Source organism: Cebus imitator, unplaced genomic scaffold (assembly GCF_001604975.1).
Source record: "Cebus imitator isolate Cc_AM_T3 unplaced genomic scaffold, Cebus_imitator-1.0 Scaffold110, whole genome shotgun sequence".
Classification (NCBI taxonomy): domain Eukaryota; kingdom Metazoa; phylum Chordata; class Mammalia; order Primates; family Cebidae; genus Cebus; species Cebus imitator.
In genome coordinates, this window is record NW_016107425.1 from 6,061,812 (window position 1) to 6,075,790 (window position 13,979).

At 49.6% G+C, this 13,979-nt stretch overlaps 1 protein-coding gene across 3 annotated transcripts; it reads left to right on the forward strand.

Moving 5' to 3' along the window:
- Nucleotides 1-347: 347 nt before the first annotated feature.
- Nucleotides 348-3,184, forward strand: HOXD8 (homeobox D8). 3 transcript variants are annotated; one of them, XM_017538280.2, is made up of 3 exons: nt 783-1,383; nt 1,746-1,888; nt 1,967-3,184. In XM_017538280.2, the coding sequence occupies exons 1-3, from the start codon at nt 810-812 to the stop codon at nt 2,039-2,041; spliced, it is 792 nt and encodes a 263-aa protein (XP_017393769.1). In that variant the 5' UTR covers nt 783-809; the 3' UTR covers nt 2,042-3,184. The 3 variants fall into 3 exon arrangements, with proteins under 3 accessions (XP_017393768.1, XP_017393769.1, XP_017393767.1); XM_017538279.1 differs by having other exon boundaries at nt 348-1,383; nt 1,749-3,184; XM_017538278.2 differs by having other exon boundaries at nt 1,746-3,184.
- The last annotated feature ends 10,795 nt before the right edge of the window (nt 3,185-13,979 follow it).

Genomic DNA, 13,979 nt, shown 5'->3' on the forward strand with positions numbered 1-13,979 from the left:
CGCCCCCTCCCTGCAGGCTGCGGCCCGCGTTCCCGCGGCCGCGGGGGCACAAGGAGCCCTTGGCAGTGCAGCTTTATGGGCCCCCTTTAAGGCCGGCGGAGGCATCTCGGGCCGGGCGCGGCGCTCCGTCCGTTGGGCGCAGCCACTGAAGTGCGCGTGGATCCCTCCGCGGGGCTCCTTGCCCCCGGCACGCTACTTCTCCGTACAGCGCTGTACTGCGAAAATGCCTCGCCTGTGCGCACCGGGGCGGCAGCCTCGGCGGCGGGGGCGAGAGCGGCGGGCGGAGGGCGCGGGGGGGACACGGTGAGAGGTGGCGGCGGGCAGAGGGTTTTTTTTCTTTTCCCTCCAGAGCGGAGGTTTGTAAACCGAGGCCAGAGTGTCCCCGTTGGCCGGCGCACTTTTTTTCTTGTCCCGGTGCGCTCAGGCCCTCCTGGTGCCTGAGAGGAAACAGTGGAGGCAGCGGGGCTGGTCGCCCGGGGCGTCGGCGATTATATTGCGGCCGAGCCCAGGCGCGCCGAGAAAGGCCGGGAGGGCGGCGGCGCACGGGGGCTGGGCTAGGCCCCGCGACCCGCGAGGGAGGCGGCGCGAGGCCGAGGCGGCGGGCGCAGGAGCCGGGCATGAGCGTCCAGTAGCTGAGCGCCCGCGGCTGCCCGGCCTCAGAAGCGACGCGGGCGCGCGGGCGGCAGCACCGAAGTAGCCCGGCGGCCCAGGCGGCCAGAGCAGCCGCCCCAGAGGCCCCCGCGGCAGTGCGGCCGAGCAGAGGCGCCGTTCCCTGCCTGCTTAGCACCGCCAGGGCCGCCGCCGCCCCAATGAGTTCGTACTTCGTGAACCCGCTGTACTCCAAGTACAAGGCGGCGGCGGCGGCGGCGGGCGAGGCCATCAATCCCACTTACTACGACTGTCACTTCGCGCCCGAGGTCGGCGGCCGTCACGCCGCTGCCGCAGCAGCCCTGCAGCTCTATGGCAACAGCGCCGCCGGCTTCCCGCACGCGCACCCGCAGGCGCACGCGCACCCGCACCCGCACCCGTCCCCGCCGCCCTCCGGACCGGGGTGCGGCGGTGGGGGCGGCCCGGGCCAGGACTACTTCCATCCCGGCGGGGGCAGCCCGGCCGCTGCCTACAAGGCCGCCCCCCCTCCTCCTCCGCATCCTCTGCCTCCGCCGCCGCCTCCCCCCTGCGGCGGGATTGCTTGTCACGGGGAGCCCGCGAAGTTTTACGGATACGATAACTTACAGAGACAGCCGATTTTTACGACCCAGCAAGAGGCCGAGCTGGTACAATATCCTGACTGTAAATCGTCCAGTGGTAATATTGGCGAGGACCCAGACCACTTAAATCAGAGTTCGTCTCCTTCTCAAATGTTTCCCTGGATGAGACCACAAGGTTGGGATGCAATTTTTTTTTTTTTTTTTTTTAAGAGGGGAGAGGGGAAGAAATCTGCTTTCATCTCACGTTCGGGCTTTAAAACTCCCCGTCCCTCTCCCTCTCCCCTTCCTTTTCCTTCTTCTGTAGCCACAGTGGCTCTTATTCATAAAGTAATACAGACTTAAAAAAAAAAATAGTAGAAACCATGTAAAGATGATGGGGAGAGAATAATTGTGAAGACCTTCTCTCTGCCCCTCTTGCTTGCGCACTCTATATATATCGGAGCCTGTAGACCCCTCGTTCCACAAACCTTCAGCAACATGCAGAGGCACCATTACATTTTTAAAACGTTTATTTCCCCTGTTTTTTGTTTTAATCAGCAGCTCCTGGTAGACGAAGAGGAAGACAAACCTACAGTCGCTTCCAAACTCTAGAGTTGGAAAAGGAATTTCTTTTTAACCCCTATCTGACCAGGAAAAGAAGAATCGAGGTTTCCCACGCCCTAGCCCTCACGGAGAGACAGGTAAAAATCTGGTTCCAGAACAGGAGAATGAAATGGAAAAAGGAAAACAACAAGGATAAATTTCCCGTTTCCCGGCAGGAGGTGAAGGACAGGGAAACCAAAAAGGAAGCCCAAGAGCTGGAGGAAGACATAGCTGAAGGCCCGACAAATTAACTTCTACCTTTAAAATTTTACCACAGACTATTAAAACTAATGATAACCATATGCTGTGGACACCACCTGTTTTCTTTGTTGAAAAAGACTTTACCTGTGTTTCAAGCTACCTTCATATCATTGCTCTTGAGGTTTCTGCGCTTTGAGAGGGATTTGGGTGTTTTAAAAAGTTTCTGGTATCACATAGAAGCAGTCCTTGAGCTGCCCTATGGAAGGGTAATTTGATACTGACCTTGTAGCTATATTTTTATAATGGTTTTTAATGTCTGAGCTGGTGATTTTCCTGAACAACGTAAACTTCCTAATGATTAGCATTTAATAATTGAATATAAAATGCTTTATTAAACAAGTGCACTTGAACGTTTAATCTGTATGGTGAGTAAATTAAAAGGAGTCTATAAATTTTTTTAAAAAATTATGTCTGCAGAATATTTACTTTATATTATTTGATTACAAAGTATTATTTATGGATTTTTTTTTCTTCTTTTTTTTATAATGAATGGTTCGGGTGCCTTTTGTTTACTCCTAAGTAGTTTCTTTGTGTATTTTCTAAATATAATATCTCGGGGAAAAGGCTGGGCCAAATATTTGAAAGCACACGTTAGCTGAAGAGTGACGTGTAGTCCAGCTCTGCAGCTTCCTTAAACTTCAGGAAAAGATTGGGCCAGTGACAAGAGTTTCAAGACAATGTCAAAGTTGACAATTATTTTTCTGTAGTACACACAAATTAAATAATCTAGAGTGAATAAATACTTGAAAAATTAATTATGACATTTTTACTCATTAACTTTTCACTCTGGCAAGTCGCCTTGTAGAATGCATCTCATTTCTTAACTTGCTTTCGTTTTGAACCGCCCTTGTAATCGCCCGAAATCTCTAGCTCTGTATGCCGTGGCTGCTGCTGTGTTCCGTTTTTTTTTTTTCAGTAGATGCCGTATTTATTTGTATTGCCTTTGCTCTGTTCGCCTGCTAGTTTTAAACCAGCTTACTGTGTGCGATGTCGGTTGGTACACCCTCTGCTGTTCTTCAAAAAAGCAATAGCCTCACCTATTTGAAACAAGCCCTGAGAGGAAACGCAGAAAAATCTGAGTGTAAACAACTACTCCAGAATGTCTCTAGCTCCTTAATAAAGAAATGAATGTCTTTATCTAGAGTTAGTGTCTTTGAGCGCCGCAAATACCCGTTTTCCCTGAGTCACTAGGCTTCTGTTTAATAAGAAAGGGGTGGAGTTACACACATCTCGAGTAAAAAAAAAAAAAAAAAATGCGGCAGGGGCCTCTTCTCTTTCCTGAGGGGGCTGGCTAGTCTATCTTGCTCTAAATAATCTTGCTAAGATACTCTTAAGAGCTTTGAACCTCTTAAAGGACTCAAGTTGTAGGCCCAGTGGGAGACGACCCAGAGTCCAGGTTACACCACAGCTTATTCCACTGAGCCAGTGTTGATGCTGGGTTTTGGCATCTGTTATTAACAAGATATCCGTTTTCCATTGGAGGCTGCTCCTGCAGCTGCCATTTTACAGGGGAAAGTGGGGGGCAGGGAAGAGGAGCAGGGAAAATAGAGGAGAAATTCAAGTAAAGTAACATTTATTCCCGAAAAAGGGAAAGCACCTTTATTAGGTAGTCATCGAAGAGCTCTCTGCCTTCTCTAACCATGTTTGTTTTCAAAGAGGTACATTTTTATTTCCAGAGTTGCTTTTATTACATAGGTAAGAAAATGGAATACTATCGTTTTGGGCCAGGGTAACCCCATCGGGTTTTTTTGGGCAGTTTGCCCGTAGCTTCCTGGGCCACAGAAATGTTGCCACTGGCCAGGTCAGAGGGAAAGCACCACCTGGCTTTCCATGCTGGAAAGAAGTGATGGCTGTGACATTGTCCGACCTGAACCAAGAAAGATAATTTTAAGTCACAGGTGGCCCAAGACTTAAAACATTTACACTCCAAGAGACAGCTGTAAATGCATATGCTGGATTTGAGAATGTTTTGCTCTGTGCACTGCTTGAGACTCTGCTGTCGGCTGATACAGAGTAAGGATGCCAAGGGCCATGAGGCTGGGGAACAGCCTCCAGTGTAAACCATCCAAAGACAAGTGCTGGCTGAAATCTAGCTGCCATGGATTTAAAGGACTTGGGACTCCTTTGTATATTAGCAAAACTGGCTGTCTACTGCTCAAGGATGCTCACCAAATGCTTTTAGAATCTTGAAATGATTTGGGCAAGACTGTCACGTGGGAGCCCTAATGTATGGATGGGTTTGGAAATCAAGGAAGGAAGGGTAGGTAAAAATGTCATTTCTTCAGCATTCTGTGCTGGTCTGGAAGCGTACCTTCTGGCCCCACTGGCCCCCTAAACTGTGGTAAATTCATAGCTCATGCACAAAGACTGTTGCAATAGCTGGTGTATTTTAGAATATAAATTTGGATGTATACATAGCTTACACACATGCCCAGAGTGTTGATTATAAATGTAGGTAAATGTTTCCTTTTGTAGCTAGGAAAGAGCATAGATTTGTGTTCAAATAAAGACCTTGGGGAATTACTCGCCACCTTCTTTCTTACACTGACTAGACATCTCCACCCCCATTATGATGTTTCATGCAGACAGACTGGCAGTGACTTGCGCACAAGGTGCCCTTCTAATTGGCTCAAATGTGTCAACATCAGAGCATTGAGGCAACAAGCGAACATTTTTTTGCTGCAGAAATTTGCATAAACCAGAGAATGCTTTGCCATCCCAGGTAGCACTTTTCAGCCCTGGACTGCAGCAGTCTGCCTGGAGAGGTCTGTAAATGGTTTAGAGAAAAATAGTACTCTCCAATGTTAACGCTGAATGAAAGAACCAGGCCTTCCGAGTGATTTAGGCTCTTGGTTTGCAACAACCAGAAACACACAAAAGAGCATGTGGGTCTCAGTGGTTTTCAGAGAAGTCAGTTCAAGGATGCCATTTTGTGAGGTTCCACAAAGCCCAGTACATCGCTTACCTCCACACAAGTGGAGAAAATGCAAATATGGCTGCTTTTTCAGTGCAAAGTCTCTTCGAGGCCCTCATTCCCCAAGCTGAAAAGGAAAGTAGTAAAGCTCTGCTTTTATTTGGGTAAGATAGGGAGAGGATAATGAGACAAATTGACTGAGATTACTTCTCAGAAAATTTTGGAATTGGACAAGTTCTTTGCTTAATTCCACACACACACACACACACACACACACACACACACACACCCCAGTATACCAGTGTGAAGTCTTCTGGGCTTGTGAGGGCCCAACAAGCCCCATCTGCTTGTGTAATTTAAAATATTGTTTTCTTCTGCAATACAGAAGGTAGGGCTATTTCACATCCAAGCTTGTTGTGTTCTCTGCTTCCCCGGTGTTTGCTGAATCCTTGGGCATCTGGGGCTGAACACGGAAGGAGAGAGGACATTTTAATAGACCCTGGTTGCTGCTGCGGTTCCCTCCAGCAAAGTTAGGGCCCACTGGACTTTTTTCTAGAAAGAATATGAGTTTTGCTGACAGATGGCAGCAAAAGTCCTTTAATCAAAAACATCCAAGGTCATCAGAACTTTTTCAAGGGATAACAAATGGCCTGCTTCAGAGTGCTGTGCCGCTTCCTGCTTCAGTCCACATACACTTAGGTACTTACTGGGTGTGAAGATGTTAATAGCAGAGAACTTATACACAGATATCCAATGCAAATATTTGTAACATAGTATTGTAAGTCCAAAGATACTGTCTTTAAAAGGATGGGGGGTGGTGAACCTCTTTCAGGCAGGTTCTGAAGGCTGCATGGCTATGCCCATAAGGGGAATGCTGGAGGCCAGCCAAGGACATTTACCTTCAGGGAAAGATCTCCAGAGCAGTTCCTGTGAAAAATATAAAGGGAATGTGACACTGGCAATTGAGGAAAAGGAATTTTTTTTTCTAGACTGATCTGAGGAAGCCACTCTTCCTGAACAAATGTTACCCCTTTCCAGTATTTCGTTGAACAAATTTTTCAATGGGGAAACATTTGGGGTCAAGGAGAGAGGGAAGAACTAGAATTAAATTCCATAACAATGAGAATTGTTCTTAGAGGGGGACATAGACCAAGGAGTTTCAGAAGGAATCCAGAAACCACCACCCTGTCTGTCCAGAAAGATGTTTCTGTGGAGAAAGACCAGGCAGTGGGCTTTCAAAAGGATATTTCGGTGAGATTGACAAGTACCTAAAACCATTTCCAGCCTTTAAGCTGGTTGGTGATTATCCTATGGCAGAACCTCCAGGGAATGGGAGGGACCCCAATTTGCGTTGGAGTGGGGGGGGCACACTTTCTTGGCCTGCAGAGACTGGGTGGGTTTTCTTCCCAGGATCATTGGGGCTAGCTTGCAAGGGGATGAGTGGGAGGGGAGAAAACCGAAAGTGGTTGACTGGCTTTGGAGACAGGCCTTTTCCTGAAGGGAGGGGAGGAGAAGCCAAGTGCCTGGCACAGGGTAAGAAATGGGGGTATGTTGCTGTGGGGATTGCTTCCCCAGAGCTTGAGCAGTACATTGAGTTCATTTTCCCTCCTTCACAATGGCCAACTGCGCAGAGGTTTTGAGCCAAACCAAAGAAAAGCATACACACACACACACACACACACACACACACACACACACACGCACATTCCTAGAAAAAGAGAAAGTGGGGGAGGGAGAGAAGAACAATGAAGGGAAGAAAAAAGGGAAAGGTGAAGAAGGACAGAGAAAGAAAGGAGGGAGGAAGGAGAGAGAGAATGGAGAGAGAGAGAGGAGGAGAAGAAGGAAGAGAGGAGGAGGGGGAGAGAGAAAGCAAGAGAGGAAAAAACATGGCGCTTGCGAGCTGTATGTGCAAAATCCGCAAGGAATTGCAGTAAATTCCTTTTTGTTTGAAGAAAATTTACAACTTGGTAATAGACCTTTTTATGACCTATTTGCGGTCGTCATTGGCTGCGGCTGGTCATGTGCAAGCGCCGCTCGCCTTCACGGCCTTTTTCCTGATTTCCCAGGCGAATTTCCCCCCGCATTCTGCTGTCCCAGAGCCTCACCCCCTCTTTTTCTAACCTTTGTCTCTGCAGAGGTGGGCTCCAGTCGCCGGCTGCGGGATTGCGGAGTCCGCGGCAGCCTCGGCTCGCTCCCTGGCCCCACCGCCGCTCACTCGGTCTGCACTGCTACCACCTCCGGAGCTGGGGGGGAGCCTGGGGAGGGAGGGCCTAGAAGGGGCTTTAGGCGCCGAGCTCCCGGCCGGCGCCGATACCGCCTGCCGGGAGCAACTGGCCTGCTCGGGGCGACTACAGCCGAGCGCTTCCGACGCGGCTTCTCCTCCAACATGAACGGGTCCCTGCTGCCGAGAGTGCGCGCCTCGGGGCAGCGCCTAGTGGATTACAGCCGCCGCCCGGACCGACCGCCGCCTGCAGCAAGGCAACCTTCGGGTAAGAGTCACTCCCTCCCCGCGCCCCAGCATGCCACCAAGAAGCCTAGGGCGCCGACCTCCTTGGGCAGCTCGGGGAGTCCAGCTGCTCCCCTACATTTCCCGGGGAACTAGGGGTCGTTGTCTAAGCCCCTTCTCCCAATCACTTCGTTGTTAGGGCGTCCCCTGGGGCCCGGGGTGGGATCCAGCTAGGTTCAGAAGTCTAAGGGGGTAATAGTATTTCCTCCAGAGATTCTGAGAAACGGGTATCCACAGACAGGATCCCACTGCCTAGATGGAGAGCCCCTCAATCCCACCCTGAGAAAGTGTGTAAACGGGTTACTCCTGAACATCTCCACTTTGCTGGGGGTCACTAAAGGCATTTTATTTAGAGCTGTGGTTTTTACGGTAGTACCTGGGAGGCTAACAGGTGTTTTTTGAGGGTTGGGGCTTGGGTGGGGGTGGGGTAAATTCTGTGTTCCCAGGATGTGCTGGGTGTTTGAATCTAGGCTTTGGTGACTGATGCTGGTTTATTTCTATGGTTGATGGTTTATTGGGCCTTGTGTTGTATGAGATGGAATTTTAAATATTTTTAAATTTTTCTCTAGCTCTTAGAGAAATTTTTAAACAACTCAAGATAGGTTCTTCCCACATATGATAATCTGTCAGGTTAATTTGAATTACTTTATATCACAAAACGAATGCATGTTTTCGGAGGTAATGGTATCAGAATATCTGGTGCAGGTCTTGGAAAAAAACCAATAGATCTTTCAGAAATACAAGGCATCTCTGTGTTCAAACATCGTGTGTTTCTTACTTGCCAGAGTAGGAAAAGAGTAGACCTTTTTGCTTTCTAAATGTATTGGTAGATTCCCCCCCCCCCGCCTACCAATAAATATTACATTGCAACATCCTTCCCTTGACTTCAAAACTACTGAACTGAAACAATATGCATAAAAGAAAATCCTTTGCAGAAGGAAAAACTATTTTCTCCCCCTGATTTTGAATGGCACTTGAGGATGCAGTTCGCAAATCCTATTGCCTATTCCCTCATGAACATTGTGAAATGAAACCTTTAGACAATCTGCCGCATTGCGCATGAGACTGCCCTGCGGAAGCCAAGGATATGGTCCCCAAAGCACCCAGTGGTAAATCCTAACTTATTGTTCCCTTAAAATTCCAATGTAACAGCATTGACCTTAAAAGCGTTTCTGAACAAAAAAAAATGTCATCTTTGTGGAAAGATTTTTTTTTTTCTAATTAATGATGGAATCATGTTCATTTCAAAATGGAGGTCCACGATTTGTGGCCAGTTGATGCCTGCAAATTCTCCTGGAGCACTAACTCTGATCACTTACAAATAAGAAACTTGAGTGATTTGGTTTTTAATTTGGCTTGTTTGTATTTTGTAACTATTTCTCTACTACAGTTCAATGGCCTTTGAGATAATTCTTTGATCGGAGTAAAAAGATATTTCCCATTGAAAAGCAGGCACCTGGATCATGGTTTCTAGGCCCTGCCGAGTAGATCTGGAACAGGAAGAGTCCCTAGGTCGGATGGGACCCAAGTGGGGGGTGGGGGTGTGGCCCTGATGGCCAAGCTCTAGGTTCAGAGCTTCATTACTTTTCCCTGGGTTCTGTAGCCTAGCGCGCTTGACTAACTGAAAACCTGCGTTGGCTGCTGGTCCGATTACACAGCACAGGTTGATGTCATGGGCAGATGTGGAAGACTGAAGAGCTCTTTGTAAGCCCCGTGGTAGCATTAATTCTTATTGGAACGAAATGGTCGATTGCATCTAAGGGAAATAATCCGCAAATCACAGGAACTTGGGCCATTAGTCCGCAAGGAGACTAGTTCGTGCTGTTGCCACTGGCGGAAATAACCCCATTGTTTCTGTTAACCTAACAAAAAAACAAAACAAAACAAAAAAACACGAAATTTTAAAACGCTGGGACCCTAAGAGCTGAGAAGCCCGGAAGTGTAACTCGCAGCGTCCTTGGCCCAAACCTCTGTCCTCGTATAGATCAGGGAGCCTATAGCATGTACCGGCCTTGGTGACAACGGGTCAGGCCGTGAGCTGGGCTTGAGATCTCTTCGAGGACCAGGAGAAAGAGCGAAACTCGCAATGATGAATATAGCCAACCACGAGGGCTGAAAACGAAGCGTATTTTCCCGTCGGATGTTTCTACAAATAAATACATTTCGCCAGAGTTCTGTTTTCTGAACCCGAGAGGCTAGGGAAATCGAACAAAGACAGTATTTCACCCTGGGCTGGCAGGCAGCTGTTAGAGGTATTTACGGCCTTGCCTTGCCGCAATGCGGCGACCAGGCAGCGGAGTAGGGATGCGGGGGCACCGGAAGCTGGGGAGAAGCCACCAAGAACTCAGAATTCCAACTGAAATTCAATTTAGGGTCATGTTTTCTGAAATGGCGTGAACAGATGCCCTCTTTCTAGGGACTGGTCCTTTAGATTTGATAGTTTTGCAGAGTAAGGGAGAAGTTGTGCTCTCTGGATGCAGGGTGGTTTTCCCCGCCTTGAAGAACGACTCAGGGGAAGCAGTGCCCTAGATGTGACATTTCTGATCCACATGACAACGTTTAGAGTGTTCATTGGCAACGAGGAGATGCTGCTTGTTCGGCGGAATAGGGTTTGCAAATCAGAAAGGACAGTTGAGGCTTTTAATACAGGTTTTCCAGAAAAAGAAAAGTATGCTTCCTGCTTCTTTGAGATGAGGTTCTCAAGCTCCTCTGCATCCAGGCCTAGAAGCGGTGCGCGGTGCCCGCCTTCCGCACCACTCAGGGCCTCACAGCGCCCTCCGTACACACGCGCGCCAGGCATCCAGCGCATGTGCAGTGAAATGGCCCAGCCCGGAGATGCCATCCGCCAAGCGCGGGTGGGGGCAGTGGGCGAGTGGACTCTAGCAGGAAGATACACCCGATCTTTCCATTCCCCCTCGGTCAAGGCTCGCTAGTCAAGGCTCGCTACTCATCTTGCCTTTATCTCAGCCTTCCCTGTATAGCTGAACAGTTCGACCTTTGGCTACATTTCCAATCATCATGACTTATCACCTCACCCCAATTTAAATCTGTATGCTAGACACAGGCTGCAAATACGAGATAGGGGCCAAAGGAAATACTCTTCTTTCCAGTTGTTATACACACACACACACACACACACACACACACACACACATCATATAGTATATATGTGCCCCTCGGGGAAGGGTCTAGATTTTTTTTCAGCCTGGTGCTACTGCTTTGGGAAAAGGCCTTTCCTTCTGGCGCCTGTTCAAACAGCCAAACTTCAGGCTAGTCCTTCAGCTCGACCATCCCTGGATCCTGTTACGCCAGCACAGCACGCTCGAGGGCTCTGGGGAGGGGGATAGTGGCAGCAGCTCGGCTCAGAGCAGTCAAATAATAAATGAACAATTAAGGGCTTCTTTCGCCTGGACTCGCTTAATTAACCGGGGACTAGCGCCTCTGGCCCACGAGGTTGTTGTCTGCGCTGGGGTGGGGTGTAGGGGATGAGAGGCGGCCTCAGGGCTCTCTCGCTCATTCCGGCCGCCCCAGGGGACATTGTAGGAAGAGCCTCTGTTGCGGGGAGGCCTCCGCCCGCCCGAAGTCCCGGCCTCAGGTTTCCGGGGCTGGTGGTCTCCTTGCTCTGCTGTCTAGCGCCTCGTCCAGGAGGAGGCGCTGTAGGACAAGCGTCTCGTCGGCTGCGGCGGGCCGGGAGGGCTGGAGCGGAGGGCTCGCCACTCGCTCCTCCCTCTCCCCCGCCCTCTACCTCCGCACGCAAAGTGTGTGAGGCCTCGAGCAAGGGTCGACAGTGCTGCGCCCAGCCCCAGGGGTTCCCTCCGCCAGATTGGCAGTGGAAGCAGCTCCGAGGCCAGGGAGCCTAGGGCCTTTCCGGGTTGGCGGGCCCCCTCGTTTTCTCCACCCTCCCAGAGGGGGCGCGACTTCCTCGTGCTGCGCTCCTTGAATCCTGTTTGGGGCAAGCTGCGCCCAATCCTCGGATCCCAACCAGCCCCTCCCTCCTGCCATTTACCTTGGCCCAGATTCCTGGTACCCAGAATGGACAGACATGAAAAGCACATCCTTTAGTGCCACCTCGAACAGGCTGATGGGCCTTGCCTTTGCTCACTTAGAACGGAGCCTGGGTCCTGGGAATCCCTGGAGACTCTTAGAGCTTGGGTAAATCCTATTTGCTCAGCAGCTTGAGAGAACTAGCCAGATGCGCATGTCTACTTCACACCACCCACTCACCCTTCTACCACCACTTCGCTCATTTCAGGCCTTTTGTGGGCTCCACTGGGCGTTCCTCGCATCAACTTCAAGGGCCAGCGACACCTTACTTAAATAATGCTCTGACCCAATCCCACTGATCCTCTGTTATCTCTTAGCAATGCAGTCTTTTGCTTCACTACCGCCCCCGCTCTTCTCGAGGGCAATGATTCTCAGTGAAGACCTGCATCAAATCTCTCGTTTATAATGCAAGTTTCTCGGTCCTATCCCAGACCTACTGAATCAGAATATCCAGATATGATACCCAGAGACCTGCATTTTGTAAGCACTCCTCCCCACAGGGCAGTTAGGCTGCAAGCTTATGTTTGAGAGCCACTGGTCTATTATCTCTCCCACTCCTTTAATGATTATTTGTTCTCCAAAGATCAAGTTCCCTCCACCTCTACAACTAGGCATTCCCCAGAGCCCCTAGGGTTCCACCCAGGGTTGTGTTTTTATTGCCACCACCCTATGGGCTGAGTACTTTCTCCCATTTTAGGGAAGGAGCCATGGATCCCTTGCTTTTGGGTTGGAGATTTCAAAGACAGCAGTTCTGGGTTCAGACTGCCATGGTACCACTTACCTGTTGTGTGATCTTAAGCAAGTACTGCAACTCTCTACACCTGTTAATTTCTTTGAAAACGAGGGATAAGAGTACTTTCAAGAGTTTCTATGAGAATTTTTACTTACTTGCACTACTGTATGTCAGGCACTAACTGCTTTACATACTTTAACTCACTGGTTAAGTACTTAAACCAGTGTTTTGGCACATACCAAGTATTCATTACATATATATTTCTTATTATCTATCCCCCTTTTGCTGAGTAATCAGGCCTAGACTTTTAGAGCAAAAGACACCTGGTTCACTCACCAAATTCTTGAATTCTATGGAGGACAAAACAGGTTTGAACACACAGGAAGTAGCAGACTCAGGAGAACATAGTTCTGGGACCTAACCTATTGCTGTAGTGGGTCACATAGTTCTGGCCCGCTGGGTCTCAGTGTCTGGCACCTAAATGTTTAGGGTTACACCCAGGCAGAAAGTGGCCCTAGCTCCTCAGTGGGCCGGTGTCAGGGAGGGGAGTCCTCACACCCACACAGGCACATCTTCGACTCCCACAGACGGACAGCTTTAGGTCTTTCCCGAGAGCAGGCCCACTGATCCAGCTCTTGCAGTCACCTTCTCCATCACCACCCTGTCCTGTCAGTCACACCCACTGGGCTGGTTGTTCCTCTTGTTCTCCCACAACCCCAGGGCAAGGACCCTCCCTAATCTCTTAAAATCTAGGGCAGGTTAGGAAAGCAAAAGACCAACAGCAGCCAAGGAAGCCGAGGAGCCCCGCCTCCACCCCCAACCCTTCTCACCCCTTCATCCACTTGCGACCCAGGATCTGTACTCCAGGGCTGTAGCTGAGCCTCAGCCCCCAACATGTGTTGGGGTTGTAGCTGGAAAGAGTATTTTTATAATGCATCACAAAAGATGTACAGAATTTCAAAGAATTGGAAGGGTCAATGGAAAATTTGAGGGATAAGTCCTCATCCATAGTTCTCGATGCCATGACTTCTGTCTACAGTCTGTTTTCATGAGGGCCTCTGTAGCTCTTGGACAAGCTACTTTGCTTCGCTTAACCAGGAAGTCCTCCTGGGTCAGATTTTCTCTCAAAACATGCAGTTTCTTCTGCTACCAACCTTGTCAGGCAGTATTCTGCCTATAGCCTAGGGCAGCACTTAGCTCCCTAGCCACTGCCCTCTCCTGTTCCAACAAATCTTGCTTCTCCTAGTACTTAGATGGCCACCTCAGCCTCTTCTGCTCTTGTTGGGACCACTGGAGCCTTTTCTAGCCTCCACCCTGCTCTCAGACATCCTGCCCCAACCCCCCTACCCAATTGTTTTGGTCTCATCTCTCACTATTGGCCTATTCGTGTGGGGTCACCTCTTCCTCCCAGAGGTCCTCAAGCCAGAGCACCAATGAGTGACTCCATTGGGGCAGGGGGAGGTGGGCAGGGAGAACAGTGTTTCTCTTGCTCAGCCCTTCTCTGGCTACACGCCCAGACTATATCCTTAAGTACCAGCCCTGGGCAGGCTCCTTCCTCCACCTGTCTCCCTGGCCAGGAAGTACATTCAAAGCCCCTCTTATCTCTTCTATTGTACAACCATTTAGTTTAAGAGGAAAGCTCCACCCCCTTCAGGCAAAAGGCCTCTTAAGAGCCAACATGAAAATATTCTTTCTTGGAGCCACCTAGTAGGGGCCATTAAGGTGGGTAGA